Below are 24,145 nucleotides of genomic sequence, written 5' to 3'. Positions count from 1 at the left end.
AAAATAGTATTATTATAAAGACAATAGAAGTCAGTCCAGGATGAATGACACACGACACAACTAAACACAAAATTTTTACTTAAAGATTGTAATAAATAACGTGAATAAGATAATTAAGCCTTCAGTTAATATATATATAATATATATATATATATATATATATATATATATATATATATATATATATATATATATATATATATATATACCCGCAGGTAAATTTTGTAATATTAATGACTGGGAGGAAGTAGAGACAGGCAATAAATAGGCAAGAGAGAGAGAGCTGAGGAGCAAAGTAAGTTTATCATTTATCTTCCTTTCTCTTTCCTTTTCTTTCTCTCTTCTCCCTTTTTCTGTTCATTGTCTTCTCCTACGCTCCCTTGCTATCCTCTTCTTATTCCTATCTCCTTTTCTTTCGGTGGTTATAATAGGAGCTGCCTCGTACGGGCCAATAGGTCCTCTGCAGCTCTTATTATTGTTACTATCCCCTCTACTACACCTTACTTTGCTCCTCAGCTCTGTCTTGCCTATTTATTGCCTGTCTCTACTTCCTCATCGGTCACGGGAGACATCTCCCGTCACGCAGGGTGCAGTCGCACCTCCACAGATCTCCAGTATCATCTATTGATACTGGTAATGGCTCAAAAGGACCACCACTTACGGGCTATTCATGCCCGTGCCACCTTTTGGGTGGTTTAATCTTCATCAATCTTCCTCATCACGGGAGACATCTCCCGTCACGCAGGGTGCAGTCGCACCTCCACAGATTTCCAGTATCACCTATTGATACTGGTAATGGCTCAAAAGGGCCACCACTTACGGGCTAGTCATGCCCGTGCCACCTTTTGGGTGGCTTAATCATCATCAATCAATCATTCCTCATCACAATCGACTTGAGAATGATTGGGAACACATAAGTACACCTCAGAAGGCATACATACATAATACAACAAGTGATATGTGCAATATCATTGACATATATAAGAATGATTGACCCTACGCATGATAAACTGGTGTCGCCTATGTTAATGTAGAGAGGTTCACCAGTTTGACTGGAATTATATTACAGTATATTCAAGGAACCTGTTCAACTTGCTATGTGTTGTGCGTGTTAGTGAAGTATCAAGACTGTACTACACACCCATCAATGGGTGAACTATAACAACCCATTGTGTCATCTTGTATATGAATTAATAAATAAATAATTACATGAGGAGGGTGCAGGAACACTAACAAAATGTTCCTGATAATTTTAATAACAACTTTTTCAGTGACTAATTAAATATTGCAATGCAATAGTATCAAATTTTACGATATTAAAAAAATGTTTAATAGTTTGAAAGGGAAATGAACCGACAACATATCTCTGAATAGATTACACGAATAAGCAATTTGAACACCTTAACTATTGACCTTAGTCACTGTAGGGGTTTTAATAGTGTTGGTGCGGGGAATATGAGGCTTGTTCCTCCAGTACGGCCTGGGGATGAGGCGAGGCGCCTCCTCACAGCTCGGGTCCTCATCACCAACAAACCAGACACTCTTCTCAGGAGACGCAGCATGAGCAATGAGGCTCCGGTGGTCATCATGGCTGGTGTTTCCCTGGGACACATCCTCAGTGTCTGACGCATCATTCTCGGACGAGTTTCCGTTTAGATCTTCTTGTGTGGACCATTGAGTGATGGCCTGCCGGAGGTGGTCATCTGGGTCACCTGACCCCCTTGCCAGGCTCCTCCGTTGACCTCGCCTGAGAATGAGGTCAAATTCTGGTCGCCTGAGGGCTCCCAAGACGAAGCTCGGACCAGTTGCCATTGACTCTGCAATATTATCACATGTGAGTTTAACACAGATTCAAGATTTAAAGCAGCCTCTGGCCTATGCAATTGTTTATGGTGAAATATAAATAGCAAAGATATTAAATGGGTTTGTAACTTCTATATTTTTAATGGAAAATTTGGAAAAAAAGGATGAGGATCTCACAGGATGAGTATGGAGTACACAATAAATTACCAGCCTCTGGCGGCAACAATCAATCCCTATAGAACACTCCTTCCTCAAGCCAAAGAATACATTGGAGGTGTAAATAATAGGGATGACAGGCTTCTTCACGACCTTCCTACGACCGTGATCCTTTGTTGACGTCGCATCAAGTAGATTAATGATCAAGGCGGCCCTCCACCTTAGGCTGCTCACGTGGCGACACACACAATGGCATCACTTGATACAGTACCTGGTCTACCTCCCTCTCTCAACACTACACCCACAATTCACTCATTACTCTCACCTCCACCCTGCATTAAGCAGCACAATGTACGAGGAATTGGACGATTTGCCTGACCTGTTTGATGTGCCTGAGTGATGGAGGTGAAGAGCAGATGTTTCTCTGCCTTTAAGGAGTCCATTGTGGCAGGTGGAGCACCATCTGCCCCAGCTGCTCCAGGTGGCGCACCATCTGCCCCAGGTGGAGCCGTCCCACAGGCACTAGCCACAGAGGTACACTCCTGGCTCTTCTTTCTGGATAAATGCATGAAAGTTATTCCGATTAATTCCATTAATATATCTATTAAATTATATACAAGACAACATATTAAATATATTTGTTTATGTTTCAGGCAAAAATGTGTTTATACTATTTATTTGTGACTATAAGATCAAGCTGTGAGCTCTTTGACCCTGTCTTTCTAACCGATGGTTGTCTAATGCACTCACTCCCAAGCTATTTTCTTCTATCATATCTACTACATATTTATCTCTCTCTCACACACACACACAACCAGGATGCAGCCCGTAGCAGCTGTATAACTACCAGGTACCTAGTTACTGCTAGGTGAACAGAGGCATCAGGTGAAAAAACTGACCATTTATTTTTGCCACAGCCGGGAATCGAACCCGGACCCTTAGAAATACAACCCCCGAGCGGTGTCCACTCGGCTGCAAGGCCTTATGAGTGTATGTGTGTGTATTCCCCCCCCCCCCCTCCCCTAGTGGGGAAACTAACTTCCTGTTTACCCCCCCCCCCAACCTATCCTACAATTTATGGCATCTATCTTACGCTGTTACATAAGGCCAAAAATTGTTGTACTATAAAATGAAAGCGGCTGACGAACGTGACGTACTGTCCCGTTTTCTGTTTTGGATCCTCTGGTAGGTTAAGAGAGGACACATTACATTGACCGGTGTCTTGACATTGGGAAACCTTAGAAGGACAGGCTGTCACCCCCCCCCCCCCACACCCAGTGTCTACACACACACTATCTTTCCCCCATTTGCTTCCCCAGATCACTCATTTTTCCCGACTCAGGTCCTCCTGACCTGAGGAGGTCTTTACCTGGGTGAGGGGAGGAACTATCTGTCCCCTCTCTAATCCTCTCACCTGAGGGAGGTGCGGTGCCGCTGAGCCTGGCTGAGGAACTCTCTGGAGTGGGAAGTAACCGCTCGCGCGTCCAGGTATTCTGCAGGAAGATTACACTCAACTTGATGGTTATAGACTCTATATAGATGGTAATATTGATGGTTATAGACTGGTTGATGGTTATATAGATGGTTATAGATTGGTTGATGGTTATATTGATGGTTATAAAGCACAATTAGGTGAGACTCCCAGAGTCTGACAGTCCCCCCCCCCTCCCCCACCTTTGAATTTTATTATCGGTATGATTCCACACAAAAAACTAAGATCATATATAGGCCAGAACAATTGTATAATTATATTGGTGGGGGTGATTGTGGCCCCGTGTAACATTACCATGGTGACTAGGGAGGGTGAGTGAAGGTGACTAGGGAGGGTGAGTGAAGGTACCTAGGGAGGGTGAGTGAAGGTACCTAGGGAGGGTGAGTGAAGGTACCTAGGGAGGGTGAGTGAAGGTACCTAGGGAGGGTGAGTGAAGGTACCTAGGGAGGGTGAGTGAAGGTACCTAGGGAGGTTGAGTGAAGGTACCTAGGGAGGTTGAGTGAAGGTACCTAGGGAGGGTGAGTGAAGGTACCTAGGGAGGGTGAGTGAAGGTACCTAGGGAGGGTGAGTGAAGGTACCTAGGGAGGTTGAGTGAAGGTACCTAGGGAGGGTGAGTGAAGGTACCTAGGGAGGGTGAGTGAAGGTACCTAGGGAAGGTGAGTGAAGGTACCTAGGGAAGGTGGAGCGGAGACTATGAGAGCTGGACGATAGCGCCTGTGTGCGGTGACAGGGTTGCCCACCAGCACCGCCTCCCTCAGGTGTCCCAGACGGCTCACTACGGCTGTCAGGTGACCCAGAGACGCCAGGTCATTGTCCGCTGCGCGCAACACCTTTAAATAACAATATAATATATTATATCAACGAACAGTGTGGCCAACTGTTCCACCAAACAGTACAACATATATCTCACATAAATCGGCAATTAGAACACTACCAAACTCTTGGCCCAGACAGCACTCGGCCCCGCTTACTTAAATCTTTGAATGTATTAGTTGTTAAGTCACTGCACATCCTCTCAAGTGTACTTTATATATATATAAACCACTAAACAGCAATGCTAATCCCGATCTTAAACGCTTCCTAGAGGGTTGTAACAGAACCCATGGGCACCACACTGGAAACAAATATCTATTGATATTCCAAGAGTGCGACTTAACCAAAGCAGAAATGGTCCCCAAATGGGGAATGACCTTCCTAATCACATCAAAGACTGTCCTTCTTTCAACAAGTTTAAAAGATAACTAAAAGAAACTCTCACATAACCTACCTTACTTCCTAAATGTCAACCTATGTTTTGCTGTTATGGAACATAATTACCGAAAGTGTAACGAGGGCACAGAGCGACTGGCTGTACTCACCTCTCAAGCCTACACTCCTGACGCACCAGTAGTAATCAGACCCTGACTCACCACAGCTGAGTAAGCAGCCCCTGACTCACCTGCAGCTGAGTAAGCAGCCCCACAGCTCCCAGCTCTGTGAGTCTGTTGCCGGTAACATCCAGGAGTCGCATTGTATTCTGGAATTGCCAGACAGCCATTTAATGCACAGTTTGTCCTAATTATTTAGGAAATGTGCCAACCTTTATTTCATCACATAATTAGTTTCGTGAAAACGAAAGTGGTGCGTAAAAGGCAATACAAATAAAAATAATACTATTGGCTTTTGGCTTTCGTTCCCAAAAAGAGTACCAATGATGCCATTATTAGTCTGCTTAATATACTCTACACAGTTCTTGACTAAAATGGGTTCCAAATTGGCTTCTTAATTAACCCGAGAAAGGCCTTTGATACTGTAAACCCTTACTACATCTTACTTAAACGTCATCACTATGGTATCCAAGGCCTTGCTCTGAACTATATTAGTTCTTCTCTCTCAGTGACAGACACCAATATGTAGTCATCGTATATCCACAAGATATATATATATACTCTATATATCTTAGTTTGAATGTCATATGAAACCAACCAAATGCATGCAACTTCTTCTCTAAACATACGCATACAAACAAGATAGAACTACATGTAATTACCTTGTAGATAGAGAGATAGGTTAGTTTAGTTCCATTTATAATGCACCCCATACCTATCATATGGACGGTAGCGGAAAGGGTTTCAGAGGCACATAATGGGCTCAGGGACTGAACCCCACAATTCATTTAGCTAAGATTGAGAGTTAGATAGATTAGATGTTCCCTTTGTTCGTGTAAGTAATTTCTAGTAACTAAGGACAAAGGAGGTCCATCGGGACACTACTTGTCCCCTTAGCTATGGCGAAACCCAAAGAAACCTACTTGCACTACGGGAAGGACAAGTTACCAATGATCTGTCTGTACCATGACTATGTCCCAGTTACCATTGATCTACCTGTACCAATAATAGGACAAGATTGTACCCTACCATAGCTAAGGGTTGAAGGTCGAGGGCAGACGTACCTGCACCGTTGTCAGGGCTTGAAGGTCGAGGGTAGACGTACCTGCACCGTTGTCAGGGCTTGAAGGTCGAGGGTAGACGTACCTGCACCGTTGTCAGGGCTTGAGGGTCGAGCACCAAGGCGTCCCCAGGGGGAAGCCTCTGGTGCTGGATGTGCAGTTCGTGCAGGCCACGAGGCAGGCCCTCCACCACCCCCACCCTGTTGCCAGGCACCAGCAGGCGACGCAGGCTCACCAGCTCCTGTAGGCACTCCAGTCTGTTGGGGCAGATAGTCAGCAGGTCACACCACAGGCGACATCCGCTCGTCGTCAAGGTTGACCGAGGAGAGTCAACTATCTCGGTGGGTTTTGTTCACGTATTATGAGTTAGCTTTGTTAGGCTAGGGACGAGAACGTCTCCGCTAACACCATGAGAGCACGCGTATACACGCATGGAGCGGTAACTTTACTAAATTAGGGGTCCCGGTAGTGTAGTCGCGGTCGTTCTCGACTCACAATCCAGATTTCCGGGTTCGAATTACGGGCGGGAGAGAAATGGTTGGGCGCACTTCCTGTCTGAACACACGTGAGCACCTAGTGTGGCCTCACCTGGTGATGTGGTTGTCCTGGAGGTAGAGCTCCTGCAGGTTCCTAAGAGGGCGCAGGTTGGCCAGCCGGGTGAGGTGGTTGTGCTGAAGGAAGGCCACGCGAGCGCCGGGGCACGCGCTCACATTCTCCTGAAACAATCATTGTATTTAGCTAACTGTGTGTTCAGAAAAAAAGATGCTAAGTAAACTCACATTTCTGAGCACACAGTAAGCTCAGCTAACCCATATATATGAATTTCAGAACCTTTCTCGTTTCGTTACAATAAGTTTGGTAAACATTGCGATTATGATCCGTTTTAGAGACGGAACTTCTGTACTATCTACGAAATGATTTACAATTGTTCGAAACTGAGGAAGAGGTTTAAGACACTCACGATATGCGTGATTCCCTTCCTCTCCAGATGAAGATGCGTAACACGGGATAAGTAGGCCTCCCTCTCCTTCCTCATCTCCTCTTCATCTTCCTCTTTCTCGTCGTTATCCTGTATTTTCAGCTTCAGAGTTTCCTCCGCGTGTTCTTCCTGTTCCCTCTCCTGTTTTGCCGCCTCCCCCACCTCTGGCGCCCCCTTCACCCTGGCACCTGTGGACCGAGCGGCCCCCGGGGTAGGCCTGCAACAGTGCTCTCGGTAAAAGACAGTCACCACTTTGTTGAAATACATACGGATAATATATGCCTTTAATACTTACGTATTTTCATTAATGATTTAAGCATACAAGCAGCGATCAAACACAAGGCCAATGGTAGGCATTCAGGCGGCTTCTAAGATAAACAGTTGCAAACACATAACGGAGACTCGTGAGACAATATACATGCAAACTACACAAGCAGTGACAAACACACATGCTAAGGTGACCAACATATAGTGACACACATGCTAAGGTGACATCACATATAGTGACACATGCCGAGGTGACATCACATACAGTGACACATGCCGAGGTGACATCACTGTATGTGATGTCACCTCACAGTGAGGCACATTCTGAGGTGGCCATACAAGCAGTAACATATTGACAAAGAGTAGAACACCAGCTACAGTGACAAACACACAACTTCGCATGACAAGGTGGATCTTATCGAAACTATTACAATACTGAATAATTTGGAGGATGTTGATCCAGACAAGTTCTCCAGAAGGTCAGATGTAACAAACAAGGAGCAATGGTTTCAAACTCATCAAGCCACAATGTAGGACAGAAAACATGCTCTTACACTCTGTTATAAACCCATGGAACCGCCTACCCGCCGAAGCCGTAAATACAAAAAATCTGCTGAATTTTAAAATCCAGCTTGAAAAAAATCATGAGGACAAATGGTGGGACCTTTGATAAGCCGCAGGCTACCTGTCCTCGCTGAGGCCACTAGAGTGTAAGTAACCCCTTAGGTAAATTCAGGTAAATAAGAAAATGCGGTAGACATACCGATCAATATGAAACAGGTTTTATGCAGGTGAAACTATTTTGATCTATGTAAATCTATTCGATTTTTTAAATTTACAAAGTTTTTAGCCTCAACAACGCTACTCGGAAATTTACCACCTTATTATCAACTAATATTTGCCTATATCTTCTTTAAATCAGAATTTATATGCAGACGATGAGTCACATTAACGTGGCTGAAGATATGATGACCAAACCCGTCGACGTTTCAGTCCTTTCTGGACCGAAACGTGTGACAGACGAGAGGAAGGTTCAGGCAAATGAATTTATATCACTTATGACCAATGTTATGATTTTTAACTTGGTCTGACAGTTTTAAAACCTTGTTTACGTCTCTCTTGTAAATGCCTTTCATCTACTTATTGATTCCTGTCTGCCCTGGTTCTCCGTCTCTCAAGAGAAAGTCAAGTTCTCCTCGACTGTTTTCTTAAAGAGTTCCCTAATACTCGAGAGCAACTTTGTCATCGTACGATGAATAGTTTCGATAAAATCTATGTTCATTGTGTAATACAGTGACCAAAATTAAACGGAATAATTGAAGTGTGGGCTTTCAAGTACAGGATATAGTTGAGATTATATTGCTAACGCTTGTAGATATGTAAGCAAGTATCTGTTGGACTGGAAGGTACAGCGATGGTTTCGCTTCTTCTTGTTCCTGTTATAGGGAATGGGTTCGATCCCCGATGGTGCAAGTGGCTGGGCACGTACCTTCACTCCGTCCTCATATCCCAGCTCCTTGCCCTCCCTGGCACCCTGCAAGGTGCCAGATAATTATCCTGGCTTAGTGCTTTTTACTGGTAATTACCTGACCTTGTTTCCTTGTTTCGTGCTTTGGTGTACTGATGTCGAGTACTTGTGCAGCGTCGCTGAACTTTGTGTTGACCTTACTGTATGTCCTGTGCCACCTTTTAACATTTAAGTTCTGGTATTTACGGCTTCGGCGGATAGGGGGTTCCATGGGTTTACATCCATGTGGGTGAAAAAAAACATCTGTTTTCAGTCCTACATTGTGGTTTATTGAGGTTGAAAGCGTTGCTCCTTGTTTGTGTTACATCTGACCTTCTGAAGAAGTTGTCTAGATCAACATCCTCCAAATTGTTCAGTATTTTAAAGGTTTCGACCAGATCACATTTTAAATGTGCGAAACACATTTAAAATCACTGAGCTTGTAACACCAAACACAATACCAAGCCTTTAGCTTGGCATCATCAAACCTTTAGCTTGGCATAGCACCATGTCTTGATCTTGACAGTACCAAGCCTGAAGCTCGGTAATACAGTCACAAAATATTCTGAACTACCTTGGATCTTTTTTCGTGCGTTTTGAGGAGCGTCGAGGATGGTGGTGTCCGAGCCAGGCCCACAGCGTCTCAGCGTTTACACTCACCATCACCTACAATGTCACACCTTCGTGTTTAACACAAGCATTTATAGGGAAAGAAAAAGGGGGAAGAGAGGGAGAAGAGAGGGGGAAGAGAGGGGGGAGAGAGGGAGAAAGAGAGAAACACACACACACTGACTTTCCCTCCTGATCTCGACGATGGAGTAAATATTATATATTACCAAATATCAGCTAATTAATATATATTCCATATACCATTTCCCAGTTACTAAATGCACTTTAAACATAAGTGTCCTCTAAGTGATCCTATGTTTGCATTGTGTCATACTGTATATACTTTCTATACTGGCACGGTGTCATACACTCCTACAAGCTGACACTCACTATACTGGCACGGTGTCATACACTCCTACAAGCTGACACTCACTATACTGGCACAGTGTCATACACTCCTACAAGCTGACACTCACTATACTGGCACAGTGTCATACACTCCTCCAAACTGACACTCACTATACTGGCACGGTGTCATACACTCCTCCAAACTGACACTCACTATACTGGCACAGTGTCATACACTCCTACAAGCTGACACTCACTATACTGGCACGGTGTCATACACTCCTCCAAACTGACACTCACTATACTGGCACGGTGTCATACACTCCTACAAGCTGACACTCACTATACTGGCACAGTGTCATACACTCCTACAAGCTGACACTCACTATACTGGCACGGTGTCATACACTCCTCCAAACTGACACTCACTATACTGGCACGGTGTCATACACTCCTACAAGCTGACACTCACTATACTGGCACGGTGTCATACACTCCTACAAACTGACACTCACTATACTGGCACGGTGTCATACACTCCTACAAACTGACACTCACTATACTGGCACGGTGTCATACACTCCTACAAACTGACACTCACTATACTGGCACGGTGTCATACACTCCTACAAGCTGACACTCACTATACTGCACGGTGTCATACACTCCTACAAGCTGACACTCACTATACTGGCACGGTGTCATACACTCCTACAAGCTGACACTCACTATACTGGCACGGTGTCATACACTCCTACAAACTGACACTCACTATACTCTATACTTACACAGTAACATGCTAAGCCTCCCATCTGACACTCACATACACCTGGCAGTCATCTGAGTAACAATACACCTGGCACACCTACCTGTGTACACGAGGTCGTCTCGACGATAACCAGAAAGGTGGCCGCGAGTGTGAAGGGACAGTAGGGCCAGGAGACGCACCTGTCACTCTGGAGCCGGTGATTGACTGGTGTGTGTGTCCGGCCGAGGGGGATATCCGGTCTCCAGGACCTTCCCCTCAAGTGTTGACGCGGTTGCCATGGCGACCGATCAGCTGGGGGGCGCCACTTTGTTTACCCTTAGATGATTGCCAATACACAATTTCCTTGTGTATGATTACATACACAAGGAAATCCCACTAACCTGATATATCAGCGAGAAATTCAATTTGAGCAATAATGGGATTCGAACCCTATGATACTCCCATAATGCAAATGCTTCATGTATGAACGTTGAATAAGGCTAACTCCAAGCATATGGCCTCCAGCCTTAGACAGAATATCATTATAATTATTGTATAGATTGGGTATCTAGATGTGCCCAGGTCTCTCTATCTCCCTCCCTCATTTCCATTTTCAACACCCCCCTCCCAGCAGAAGGGGGGGGGGGGTTAACAACATGGATGGTAAAATACTAAAGAAACTGTTCATGACTTTTGTGAGACCAAATTGTAATATGAAGTAGTTGTATGGCGCCCATATCTCAAGAAACATAAATAAACTGGAAAGTGTGCAAAGTCACGCTACAAAATGACTTCCAGAACTGCAGGCAAGAGTTACGAGGAGAGGCGTTAAATATGCCAAAGACAGAAAATAGAAGAAAAAGGTGATATGATCATCACTTACAAAATAATAACAGGGAACGATCCAATTGACATGGAGGAATTCCTGAAACCAACAACTTCAAGACAAGAGGTCACAGATTCAAGCTAAGGAAACAAATGTGCCAAAAAATATTAGAAAGTTTTCTTTTGCAAACAGTGGTTGATGTTTGGAACAAGTTATGTGAGGTGGTGGTGGAGGGCAAAACTATCAGTAGTTTCAAAGTGTTATTTGACAGAGTATTGGGAAGACAGGACACCACGAGCGTAGCTCTCATCCTGTAACTAAGGTAATTACAGAAGAGCGATGAAACAGGGAGAGGACTGCAGAAAGTTACTAATATTTGGTAATATCATATTCAATAGAGAATTTATCTTTTTAACTTATTACAATATTTACACAGAAGTAATCCAGCTGGGGTAGTCAATACAGTATATAGCTAATACAGTAGTCAGACTCACGATGATCATCCTTCGGAATCAAGAGATGACTATGACTTCAATATATGAGAGCAAATGTTGGTGGCTGTGTGTCAGATGATGGAGGCAGAGTCCAATCTGGGTCTGGAAGGATCGTCCACACATGGTGCATGTGGGTGGATGCTCTGTAGAGGTGGAGGTTGCTCTGGCTTTGTGCAGTCCGTCTATTCTCTCTAACAGGCCCTTTTGTTAACTTTGTTTTCCAAGTTGAAGGGTCCTCAGCAAGTGACTCCCAAGTATTGGGGCTGATGTCCAAGTCTTTGAGGGTCACCTTGAGACAGTCTTTGAATCGTTTCTTCTGCCCCCCCCCCCCCACCTCTAAATATTATTATAACAATATCAATATAGAGGTCCAAAGAAAAGATATAGAATATAAATTGTCTGGGGTAAATATTATGTACAATTGAATCAAATCTATAGCTATTAAAAAATGCATGTGAATGTAAGTACTTAATTAAAAGAAGGCACCAAACCTAGAAGACCATTTAGCACAGACTGTGTCACAGAATATTAAACAAATTCTTTGGCATCATTCAGGATGCCAGTGAGCGAGCGAAGAGAGAATCCTAGCAATGTCCAAAGTATCGGACACGGAACATCTTCATTAAGGGCTATGACACAAAAATACCTGTGCATGCAACTTGAACATGTAATGTATCTGGATTGATAGCAAACATTGTCATCTCTTTCTGGTTGATCCATATCCCACCTACAATATTTAGAGCATTGGTTCTTGTAGAACATTTACAGCAAAAAGCATGATGTACAGTACGTGATACTTATTTTAAACAAAGTTTTAGGTTATCTGGTATCTATATCAAAGGAACAATATTACAACAGATTTGACCTTCCTAGTGATAGTTTTATTTTTAAACTAAATGTAAGCAATATACTGTACCTTTATTTGAACAACTGGGAAGTTCCTAGAAGGAACAAAACATCAAATGTCGATATAATTAGGCATACTGTGTATCTATGTATAATATCTGTGTAATAGTTATAATAATATCTATGTATAATACTGTGTATCTAAAACGTGATCTATGTCCTAAACTCACAAGTGAGGAGCCTGGGTTTGATCCCCAAGTGGAACAGAAATGGTCGAGTAAGAAATTATCAAAAGAAGGCACCAAGCCGGGGAGACTATGGAGCGCCATCTAAGTTGCATGATGTTTAAAATGAGCTAGATAGCTCCAAGGATGCCAATATAACAAAAGTGCATAAAATGAGCGATACCAAAGGTATCTGATTCACCAAGGATTCTATGGAGACAAATGGTCGCGAGAGACAGTCGGGAAGGAAGACACGCACGTCCTGGAAGTCGGGACAACAGAAATGGTTCAGTAAGAGAGCCACTTCAATAAGATGGCATCTGAGGAGAGTAGAAGCATGAAAAATTATTTTGGTATATCAAGATACAAGATAATAGAAATCCCTAACATGACAGAACAGATCGTTGTTCATATTAGCAAGTTTAACATTTCTTTCATATTCTTAAAGCCTGTCATTAAGAGTATAAACAGTTTCACCACAATATTGCCTAAGACATATTATCTTAACTAAAAAAATCTCACTAATACCCTTCGTTCTTTTAAAACAATTCCTGCCTTTGGCCAAACTGGCACACTTCATAGTAATCTAATTCACACTGCTCCTCCTGCTTCCAATGCAGTTGGTGTTTATTATTATCCTGTTCTTCATGTTCTCTCCAATACTTTGGTAAGACTGGCCATACTCTTAATGGCAGATTTTAATACCAAAATAAATGTTAAACTTTTTGAGAGGAACAATGCTTAATCCTGATGCTTGGTCACCTTTCAAAATAAGTTTTCCTGCTTCTACTCTACACAGATACCATCTTGTCGAATTTGCTCTTATACACAAAATGAGCCTAATCTTAGCTTTGTTGCTCTTGATTTGCAAAATTTTGATCTAATTTTAATGGTGAAAAAATATTCTGTTTGGCAAATGTACACTCATTTATATATTGTACTAACATCTTTTGACTTTGAGCAATACAAAAATAAATCAATTTGTAGACTTCCTCTATCAGATTTGTGTGTGAGAGAGTATAATATATTATATATATATTATATATATATTATATATTATATATATATTATATATTATATATTATATATATATATATATATATATATATATATATATATATATATATATATATATATATATATATATATATATATATATACTGTATATATATGCAAACACACACACACACAGTATATAATCATATTTTCTGGTGGCAAGACTGTACATGATGGTTAATGTCACTGAATATAGAGCATCTATACATGGTTTTAAATGCATCTTGCACTAGCACTATGGTAAAGGAACCAAACCTTAGTACCTGCTTTGCTTGGGAGAAGTCAATCCTCTTGTATATTAAATAAGGAACTTAGAAGGTTGTTATAAGTTATGCAATGTATTTTTCTATTAACTTGACAAGAAATTCACAAAGTATTGAGAGCATAACTGATACTAAACTGTGAGAACTGTGGCATGAACAATATTGCGCATCATAATAGGAACCCACTTCTCGCACTCAAACACGATCTGCGTCATGTTTATGGCCCCAAGCCTTAAAATCACTCGAGTAACATTATCATAATGACATTTAATGATAACTCATCTCTAAGGTCACAAGTCACTAGTTGATAACCAGTCCACCAGGTCACAAGCCACTAGCTGACACCCTAATCACTAGGTGATAACCAGCCCACACATCACTAGGTGATAACCAGCCCACACGTCACTAGGTGATAACCAGCCCACACGTCACTAGGTGATAACCAGCCCACACGTCACTAGGTGATAACCAGTACACCAGGTCACAAACTGTCAGCTAACATAAAGCCAAACAAGAGGGAGTATCACCACCAACAGCCTTATACAACACACAAGTGTAATGACACACTCATATGCTTTGGTTATTGTTTTAAACATAAAAAAAGGCAAGAATGAAAGAGGTAACATGCACAGTCACACACAACCCCACCTCCTTTTTAGTACTCCATTTGTTAACATTTACATACAGTATTTAATGATTATTTTCCCTAAATGAAAAAAAAATTAATATAAAAACAAATTAGCTTATACTGTAAATCTGTAAAAAAAAAAATATATTTCCAGATTCCATCCTTACACAGAAATCTTGTTTTGTGCAAATATATACACTTCATCTATACACCTAAGTCACATTACAAACATCAAAGACAAAACACACTCACTCAGCTTCAATAATAAGGTGTTAGTACAAGGAAAAGCAGTTTTGATTATTATTAAGCTTGTTAGGGAAAAAAAAAAAAATCACTGGTACATTTGTGTCAGATGCACAGTAGCCTAAAATATTGAGGTTTATCTGGTGAAACAATACAGTGTTCATTTATGACTAAAACAAGGAATGGCAGCCAAGCAAACAAAAATGCATTAATAATGAAACAGCTATACAACATTAACTGACTATAACATTGTCATGTATATATTATACAAAAATGGTATTATGGATACACATTATAGTAGTATGCATGCCACAATAGTGGCATAAAAATCCTGGGAATTATCCTAAAAAGTTACATATTATACAGGGCATACTTAAATTAATATAATATATAACAAAGGTCAGCATCACAATAAACAAATAGGCGATTGTGCTTACCATGAGTGAAAACTATTGCAAATAAAGATAATAACTGGAAGAGGGGTAAATTAGAAGCTATCTTACTATCCTTATTTCCATAACCTTCACAAGTATACAACAATTCCAAGACATGTATGATGGGGTGGTGGGGGGGGGGGGGCAAATGTCTATATATCTTTTCTCAAGTTCACGTCTGCTGTAGGTCATCACTTTGATAAACTTTCTGGCAAACAACATTATCAACTACAATCTTGAGTAAAATGTGCTTTAATTTCGTGTAACATTATGAAAGCTAAATTTCTTGTGGTATCATTCAGTAATTCACAGAAGCTGTATGTGAGTTGCTCACTATGGTACAGCATATATACTCGTACAGAAATGCTTTGCTAATTAGTATATTTTAGTAAGCGTTAACTTACTTTCATATGTCTATATTATGTATATTTAAATTAATACAGACAATCAAAAATATTTAAATCATATACTGTAGCTTGTTGTGTGTGTGAATAATATATTTGTTAGAAGAAAAGTGCCACAGTTAGTTTTAACAAGAATTCAGATGTTCATTATTACGAACTAAAAACTGTCTTTACAGCCAATAAAGGCAGAAGTGTCATGACCATATTAACTACAGAAGGATTTGCATTAGTACTTCTTCAGCATATGCCTAAAATGACACGGTATTTGGGTAGTTACATAGTAAATCCTCACAAACAACTGGTATTTCCCTGCAAGATAACATGCCTTCTACATAAATACATTTTGAAATGAAGACAGTTACCTATGTACCCTTTCGGTGTATACATATATAACTTTCACACAATATCGTACTTACTATATCTACAAGTAAAAGGAGAAAAGAGAGCTTCTGCTCCACCGCTCACTATATTTGAAAGCTTGGCACTTTTCAGTCTTGTCATACAAAATATTCAGACAACTTCTTTGGGCATGCAACTTCATGTCTGACTGAGCCTCTTTATCAGACATATAAAACACTAAATATTGGGTCAACATGGATTCCCATCAAAGTGCATCATGAGTCTAGCTAGGATTGAAATTGTGAGCATCAGTTCTCAGATTCCCCATGAAATTCTCGACATGAGAGAACACAGTATGCCGTACTGGTTATATTGGGTGCAATATATCGACAAATCTCGAATAATAGGGATTAAAAAGGTTTTGGAGTAATGAATAATCACAATACTGCCTAGCTAGAAACTTTGATTAATAAAAATGATCTCTGATGCTCTTTCATGGGAAACTTTGGCCGTTTTGAATCTTACAAGGTCATGAACTCAAATTCGCTATATGGTCAAATTAGAGTTGTGAACTTTGATTGATAACTGGGCTGTAACAGATACAAAATAACTTTACATATTTGTTAAATTTCAGAACTTCAAGCACTCCAAAATAACTTTCATTATCCCAAAAGTCTTAGATTCTGGCACTTGTGTATCTAACAATTAAGGTTTAAATCACACGTACTGAACTGTATAAAAAATGAAATTACTAAGAAAACTATACTGGTGTTATAGTATGATCTTAGTTATATTAGATTTGAACAGCTCATTCATCAGATTGTCTTTCTTTTGTGTGTGTGTATTGTGTGACATCACACCGAAACAAACCACAATTTCTTAATATTGTACTACTTTTATAACTAAGAAATACATGGAAATATACTGTAGTTAAGTCTAATTTAAAGCTGATAATTTAAATCAGCCAGAACTAATCAGGCTTCAAATGTTGCTCTTTTGTCCAATTTATGGTAATAAACATTATGCTTATTAAGTTAAAAATTTATAATCTGTAGTATAAATCTACAAATTTCACACAGGGATATTTTGCCAACTGGTTGTGTTATCCTACGAATAACTCATTCCCGGTAAAAAAAAAAAAAGTCTCCAGTGTTTGCCAAGTGTTTCCATCAGCACGCACTTTCTAATTAGTCAGCCTTGGTTGTGTGTGTGTCGAGTGGTAAGCGTAATGTGCGAAGTATTAGGTAACAGAGCACCAGGCGGGTCCTTACTTCTAGGCTCAGGTAAAAACACACCTTAGTAGTTCTACTGAAATTTACAAGTGTGATATAATCAAACTCTTCCTGCCAAAAATAACATCTGCTTGAAACTATCAACATCCTGGAAAATTCTGTGGAAAACAAATTTGTAGTTACAAATTCTTGAAAATCGAAATAACCATTTTAGAAAATATCTGACATGGTTGCCATACTATACTGCAAGCTCAACACTTAATTTAATGTTGCCTATATACTTCCATTCATCTACAAACATCATGCTACTTTGAAAAAACAGATACCTGAATTTCTTCTACTCACTTCACAATCATTAGCACACACTATACACATAACAGCAAGAATATCACATCCACTCCCTATTGTGCACTTGCAATTACGGTGAATATGTTATTTTATATGTTTCCTGCTTCTTAGTAATTAATACAGCTGCCCTTATATGAAGTAATATTCCTTCGACTGGATAATATCATTTGTAGCACTCTGACAATAACCTACCCCATGTAAATTGCAATAATGTATGTGTATAACCATTGGAGGGATATGCTTTCCTCAGATCAAGACAAATGATCCATTGTAACTCCAACATCTATATTCTAAAGCTTATAATAAAATACTCTTTTTTTTCAGATTCTATCTGGGGGTTATAAAACTGTGAAGCTAACATACACACATCAAACTGCCTCAAGATAAACTCACTCATGATAGTGAAGTACACAGCCTTGAGATGCATGTGCAAGCTTAAACAGTTGCTTCAAGTGCCTAAAATGTTATGTATAAATTCTCAGATAGTGTAAACAGATATTTTAATATCGGTATCTTTAAAGACATCGGTAAGGATCTCCCGCACGCGATCCCATACCAGACCATCGAGACCACACCCAATGCGGGGCATGGCAATAGCTGCAACGTTGTGAAGTATGGAATGCCGTTTCATAGCTTGTAGAGATGAACGTAGACTTATATAGGTGGGCTTTTGCCAATATCTTTCCTGAAAATTGAAGTAATAATTATAGTTTCTCTAAATTTGGATGTACATGCAACCTTTTAAAAAACAGAACATGGAACATTACTGAATTCATGAATTCAAACCTATGAAGAATTTTACATATTCACATGCCAGTGTTCAATGAACACAATACTGCAAAATGTTTGTACAGTATTGCAAACATGTCTTAATATTTTTGGTTAAACAGCAGGAATGAAGGTACAGACAGCCCTTGCTATGCACAACTATATTTCTTATATTTGCCGAAGAAATATAAGAAAATTCACTTTCGCAAACAATGGTAGACGGTTGGAACAAGTTAGGTGAGAAGGTGGTGGAGGCCAAGACCGTCAGTAGTTTTATAGCTTTATATGACAAAGAGTGATGGGAAGACGGAACACCACGAGAGTAGCTCTCATCCTGTAACTAGACATAGGTAATTACAAGTCATGTGCCCCAAAAAACACTTTGCATAAATAAATTGGTAGTACTTTCCAGCAAGAAATAAAGTGAATTATACACTCATTTGTACACTCACCCCACATATCTGGCCAATTGCACAAGGTGGCACCAGAGGCATTTCAATACTAGTAGTCACCCCCAAATATGACTATCAGAGCAAACATTCTATTTTATTTCTTCAAAAGGAAATCAGGAGGGGGGTGTGGGTGTTACAACACTTGGCCAGCTCCATAATGCAAGAATGTACAGGTGCACCTTCAAAATCAAAGGATTATATCATTCTGTTCGCATCCAGATCTGTGAAATTTCTACAGGTATTCCAAAAATTTGCCCTTTTTTTTGCTAGTTACCACCAAATCTTTCCTGATTATATCTTAGAGCAAGTAATACATGTTTATGCATATAAACAATGATTTTGGTTGAGTATAAATATTGTTTGTACAGTATAAATGTACAAAAAATACTGAGAGACAGGATCAAAGAGCCAAAGCTCAACCCCCCACAAGCACAACTAGGTGAATACATACCTTAGTGACTAAATAATACACATATCTCTGGCCTCGTTTCAGAACAGCAACATCACCTGGTTTTTTGCCTTGCTCTGTCAGCTCCTGCACACCACCATATTTGGTCTGTATTGAAGAAACAAAATAAGAGAAAAAATATTAGTCACAAGAAATAGTGTACTGTACACACAAAGCATACTGTACCTTTACATTGTGAAAAGCCACATACAGTGAACCATTGAAGTCCTGTATTAATTAACCACACACCACAAATGGATCGGCAATAATGTATTGTATATTCTATGTATATACATGTACCGTGGAACCTCGAGTGACGAGCGGCTCCAGTAACGAGCAAGCCACTCACAGAAAATGTGTCTCGATTGACGGGCTTTCTCTCAATTAACGAGCGTTTTCGCCGATTCTCAGACACCGCTGCCAACTGTTTTGTTGTTGTTTCGCAAGACAAGTTTTCCACATGACAAACTCGGTGCCAGAACGGATTAAACTCTTTAATCGAGGTGCCACATAATATATATGTATAATGTATTGTATATACTATTATGTATTTTATTTGCTGACTTGTTTCTCTTCATTGTTATCATACCAAACACCTAATTTTTATCCTTGTTACCCAATAATTTTGTATATATAGTAATTAAAAACATAGTACAGTACTGCAACTCCATAATACAATGAAAAATGCAATCAATTGTAATTTTAGGTAACTTTTAACAAATATTAACCACTGTAAATCTCTACAGTAACTATGACATGAGATGATATATCACAGTATATACAGTATATTCCTGTGAACAGCCACCTTCTAAATACACTAACCTTAAAATGTGTAGCAATACCCTTGCCCATTCGAATATCTTGTGATATGCAATGGGCAAGGGACGTTCCATCGGGACATGTAAACAAATCTCCACGCACTTCTGTAATTGCAAATCCTTCACTGCGAACATGATTTCCTTTAGATTTCTTGATATCTCCATTAGCATCCTGCAGAACATTAACCTATGAATTAACAGTAATTCTAAATGGGTAAAACAGATAACAGGAAGTACTTCTTCATACAGGTTAATATGTGAAACAGTTTACTTATTGAGGTCAATGAGGTAAAAACAGTACAGTACTTAGCCTTAAAATACAAACAGAAAATTTGATTAGATGAAAAGGGAGACATTTCACAAGCAGCAAGGCTTCCTGTCAACTATTAGGTACAGTAAATTTATATGAATAACGGCAAATATTAAATGTACCTAAAATATGATGGTATAATGCCTGATAATTTGCTGCCCCAACATTAAAATTGTTCAGCACAGTTTGCATAGTGACTTTCTTTTATGGGAGACAGAGTACCAGGATGAACGTGTCCTGGCAGTGTGACCTTTCCCTCTATGCAAGCTAAATATTATCTCTTCTTTCTCAAGGAATTTCACCTATTTTCTTACATTTCAACATTTGTGAACAGAAAAGATGTAATCTTTTAGAAAAGTAATCTTTACATGAACAAAGGCATATATTGCTACAAAAAACAGCATTGAATGTAATGAAACACCAATTTCTGGGTGAGCCCCAGTGGATCCCTGACATTTGAAGGACCCACTGAGGCTCACCCAGAAATTGGTATTTCATTATATTCAATGCTGGTTTTCTAGGGGGAGTCCCTTTGGCTCCCTGAAGCTACTATCTCTGCTATAGATGCCATCTATTAGGTGACATCAGTTGTGGAGTTCCACGGCCTACCAGGGACTAAGAGCCAGAACCTGGCCCCCCCCCCTCACAAAGGTGCAAGGAGTATGGCATTTATATATTAAGTTATTAATTTATGCCACCACCTAGGAAGGCACCAGAAAGTCACCGAGTCAAAACAAGCTACTGCTGGTATGTGTTGTCCAAACTATGCCCTCCATAGTGTTGTCCAAAGTCTCAAAATTCAGGTCCCTAAAAAACAAGCAGGGCAGCTCTGGGGCATCCAATCAGGCACACAACCTAGACTGCTGTAACACAAAAAACATCCCTAAGGAGCAGTTGCTGTCAGATATGCCCAAACATATCTGGGCATGTCAGATATGCCCAAACAAACATAGCCCACGAGGGCTAGTAAGACAAGTAACATAATGGGAGCACTCCCCATATGACTCAGGGTCGAAGTGTCACCAACCCAACAGGCAGCATGGAGGCCTCAGCTTGTTTTAGAACATGTTCAGTATGACAGTACTTGTCAAGCATCACTTGTCAGTGAGGCAGGCATCAGATTAATTTTGAGAATATGATTAAAGACTTTCTAATTAAAAATGTGGGAGATAACTTTTGTAGTATAAATAAAGTTATAAGAAAGCAATAGAAAACATTATTTTGCATCTTTGATTCATGCAGGTTAAAATGCTATCTTCACCATAAGAAAGCAATGCAATAATAGGTCCTTTTTTCATACAAATACTGATATTTATTCATTAGAATATATATATATTTCACAGTTTTTATTTGTAACTACATATACGATGTATGAGGGGTACCGTAATCTTTCCAGTACTTAGGGCCTCTAAAAGGTCTTAATCCAACCATGGAAGACAGCCAATTATGGTAAAAAAAAAGGACATTTTGTAGGTAAAATGAACAATAGTGATGTGAATTGCTATTCACTCTTAGACTTAAGTTTACTAAATTAATTAACTAGCACTATTTAACACAACTCAAACTTAGGATATGCCCAGAGCTAGAGCAGGACACCAACATTTTTTGCGAGTTTCAATGTTTGTTCAGATATGAATGGAACTTTTTATTTTTTTTTTTGCATGCACAATTTATCAGTAAGGTTTGACAGGTTTGAGTACAGTAATAAAATTTGACAGGTGGAGTACATTTACTTACAAAATTTTCTGTAATATCATCAGCCATTTTTCTTTTGGGAGTTACCAAATATTTGTCCATTGCCACATCCACAGACTTGATCTGAAAATATTTGATTTAAAAAGTTAAGACAAAATCAGTTGGAGCCATGAGAAAGATTTGAGCCTGCACTCTGGATATTCCCAAGCACATGCCTTAAACCACTGCACCACAATATGCTATAAGTAATGTAACCTGGGATTCGACTGAATCTACAAGGGAGCCCGAGGCATCGAGCTGATACCAAGTCAAGATTTTACACATTATCCGCATACTCTGGCAAGTTATACGAGTTCTTTCCCCCAACGTCCACATCAAATGCACAGAGAAATCACATTAACATGATACATCACATTAATGTGATGTATCATATCAAGGAAATCACATTAATGTGATTTCTTGGTGCATTTGAAGTTGGCATTAAGGGAGAGGGGAAGGGGGAGAACTCTTATACAATGCCAGCGTGTACATGGGGCGGGTAGTGTGTAAAATCTTGCCTTGATATCAGCTTGATGCCTCAGGACCCCTTGTAGATATTTTTTTTATCAATACAGCATATTACTGTTATTTTCCTGTGCACTTAAAAGTTATGTCAACTTTTCAATCCTTTAAGAGATACCATTACTATTTCTTGAGATTGCTTAAATATCACCATCTCTATTAATCTAATTACTGTATCCATAATAAAGCTTTGAGTGAATGTGAAAAAAAACATTTCTGAACAAAATTATTTGGTTGCTGCTTTAAGGAAAGATCTACTATGTCTATTGGCCAGGATTATAACACTACATGGAAACATTCTGGCACCAGTAATTACCTAAGTGTAGTTACATGATGAGAGCTATGCTCATTAAACAAAATTAAAAGTTAAAATCTCACTTTTGCAGTTAAAAAATTTAACTGCAAAATTAAGATAAATTAAGATATATTTTTAACTAATTTTAACTCAGTTTTGTGCTTTATAAATTTATGCTTCTCTGTACCTAGATACACACATTTGTATTTTAAAACAATACACAGTACAATTAGCAACAATAATAATTGTATAGTGAGAGAACATCTGGCACAAAACCAGCCTTATACCTTGTTGACCGAGGAGTTGAACAAACACCTGTTAACCACAAACAAGTTACAGTAAGTGCCACTATAACCCGTCTTCCACTGCAAGTGTGTCAACTGCATGACCTATCGGTATTGCATGACCTATAGGCCAATACCTATAGTACCTATAGGTATTGGCCTCTAATAAGCTAACTGGGATAAATAAAGTAAAACTGTAAAAAGTGACTGGACATTAAACCTCTTTAACGCGTTCATCAATGCTATGACCTGGCTACATGAATACTGGGCGACAGTTGCTGAGACCACAGTGTAACCTGCCCACCACCACCCACAGCATGGGTATTGGGGGCACAATAAACCTCTGGAATCACCTATCAGCCGACACCGTTAGTGCAAAGTCTACTCCAGTTCAAAATTCAGTTATATAAAAAAAAATCATTAGGAAAATCAGGGAGACCTTTGACAAGCCGCCGGGTTCCTTTTAGCACCAAAGCCACTAGAGATGGTGGCTCTCAGGTAAAGTCAGGTAAATGAAGACAGCTAATGCCAGGGTGGCGATGGAGGAGCCGCCTGCAGAAGGGCATGGCTCCAGTCCCACACCACCACTCCCTATCATGTTTCACCCCATTTATCCCTGCAGTGCCCTCAACAGCCCCAGCCCCCGCCTCGCCCACACTCCCCGCCACCCACACTACCCACTCCTGCCCACCACCAACCCACTACCTGCGTACTTACCCAGGAAATTCAAGCTGAATAGAAGAGACACGCTGTCCTCATTTGTTTACATCCTTCAGCTGTGATGACGGCGCGCTCGCGCTCCCGCACACTCACTCCCTCCCCCTATATTATTCATTATAA

At 40.0% G+C, this 24,145-nt stretch overlaps 2 protein-coding genes across 4 annotated transcripts; both read right to left on the bottom strand.

Moving 5' to 3' along the window:
* Positions 1–145: 145 nt before the first annotated feature.
* On the bottom strand, positions 146–13,778 carry LOC123765255 (protein phosphatase 1 regulatory subunit 42). Of its 2 annotated transcripts, XM_069335495.1 has the most exons (10): positions 10,459–13,778; positions 9,207–9,298; positions 6,841–7,075; positions 6,468–6,595; positions 5,965–6,136; positions 4,890–4,967; positions 4,122–4,281; positions 3,374–3,452; positions 2,339–2,514; positions 146–1,817 (listed from the first exon to the last, which is right to left on the bottom strand). In XM_069335495.1, the coding sequence occupies exons 2-10, from the start codon at positions 9,293–9,295 to the stop codon at positions 1,402–1,404; spliced, it is 1,533 nt and encodes a 510-aa protein (XP_069191596.1). In that variant the 5' UTR covers positions 9,296–9,298; positions 10,459–13,778; the 3' UTR covers positions 146–1,401. The 2 variants fall into 2 exon arrangements, with proteins under 2 accessions (XP_069191596.1, XP_069191597.1); XM_069335496.1 differs by having other exon boundaries at positions 9,207–13,778.
* A 1,187-nt stretch (positions 13,779–14,965) lies between these two features.
* On the bottom strand, positions 14,966–24,116 carry Targ3 (Terminal ADP-ribose protein glycohydrolase 3). 2 transcript variants are annotated; one of them, XM_045753768.2, is made up of 5 exons: positions 24,023–24,116; positions 22,208–22,288; positions 20,165–20,332; positions 19,346–19,450; positions 14,966–18,359 (listed from the first exon to the last, which is right to left on the bottom strand). In XM_045753768.2, exons 2-5 carry the CDS (start codon positions 22,265–22,267, stop codon positions 18,153–18,155), a joined length of 540 nt encoding a protein of 179 aa, XP_045609724.1. In that variant the 5' UTR covers positions 22,268–22,288; positions 24,023–24,116; the 3' UTR covers positions 14,966–18,152. The 2 variants fall into 2 exon arrangements, with proteins under 2 accessions (XP_045609724.1, XP_069191595.1); XM_069335494.1 differs by lacking the exon at positions 24,023–24,116 and adding an exon at positions 23,745–23,826 and having other exon boundaries at positions 18,003–18,359.
* Between the last annotated feature and the right edge of the window lie 29 nt (positions 24,117–24,145).

The sequence above is a fragment of the Procambarus clarkii genome, chromosome 33 (genome assembly GCF_040958095.1).
Source record: "Procambarus clarkii isolate CNS0578487 chromosome 33, FALCON_Pclarkii_2.0, whole genome shotgun sequence".
In the NCBI taxonomy this organism is placed as follows: Eukaryota; Metazoa; Arthropoda; class Malacostraca; order Decapoda; family Cambaridae; genus Procambarus; species Procambarus clarkii.
This window is presented reverse-complemented; position numbering and strand designations above follow the sequence as displayed.

What these genes read in the sequence shown, in the direction of transcription:
- LOC123765255 (XM_069335496.1), bottom strand. Translation starts at nt 9,295, where the DNA reads ATGGTGAGTGTAAACGCTGAGACGCTGTGGGCCTGGCTCGGACACCAC. An exon ending in CTCCGCTCCACCTTCCCTAG is followed by an intron (nt 3,453 to 4,121) that starts GTACCTTCACTC and finishes ATCTTCCTGCAG; the next exon opens with AATACCTGGACGCGCGAGCG. An exon ending in CGGCACCGCACCTCCCTCAG is followed by an intron (nt 2,515 to 3,373) that starts GTGAGAGGATTA and finishes GCATTTATCCAG; the next exon opens with AAAGAAGAGCCAGGAGTGTA.
- Targ3 (XM_045753768.2), bottom strand. Translation starts at nt 22,267, where the DNA reads ATGGACAAATATTTGGTAACTCCCAAAAGAAAAATGGCTGATGATATT. An exon ending in GTATTGCTACACATTTTAAG is followed by an intron (nt 19,451 to 20,164) that starts GTTAGTGTATTT and finishes TCTTCAATACAG; the next exon opens with ACCAAATATGGTGGTGTGCA. An exon ending in TGTATTATTTAGTCACTAAG is followed by an intron (nt 18,360 to 19,345) that starts GTATGTATTCAC and finishes TTCAATTTTCAG; the next exon opens with GAAAGATATTGGCAAAAGCC.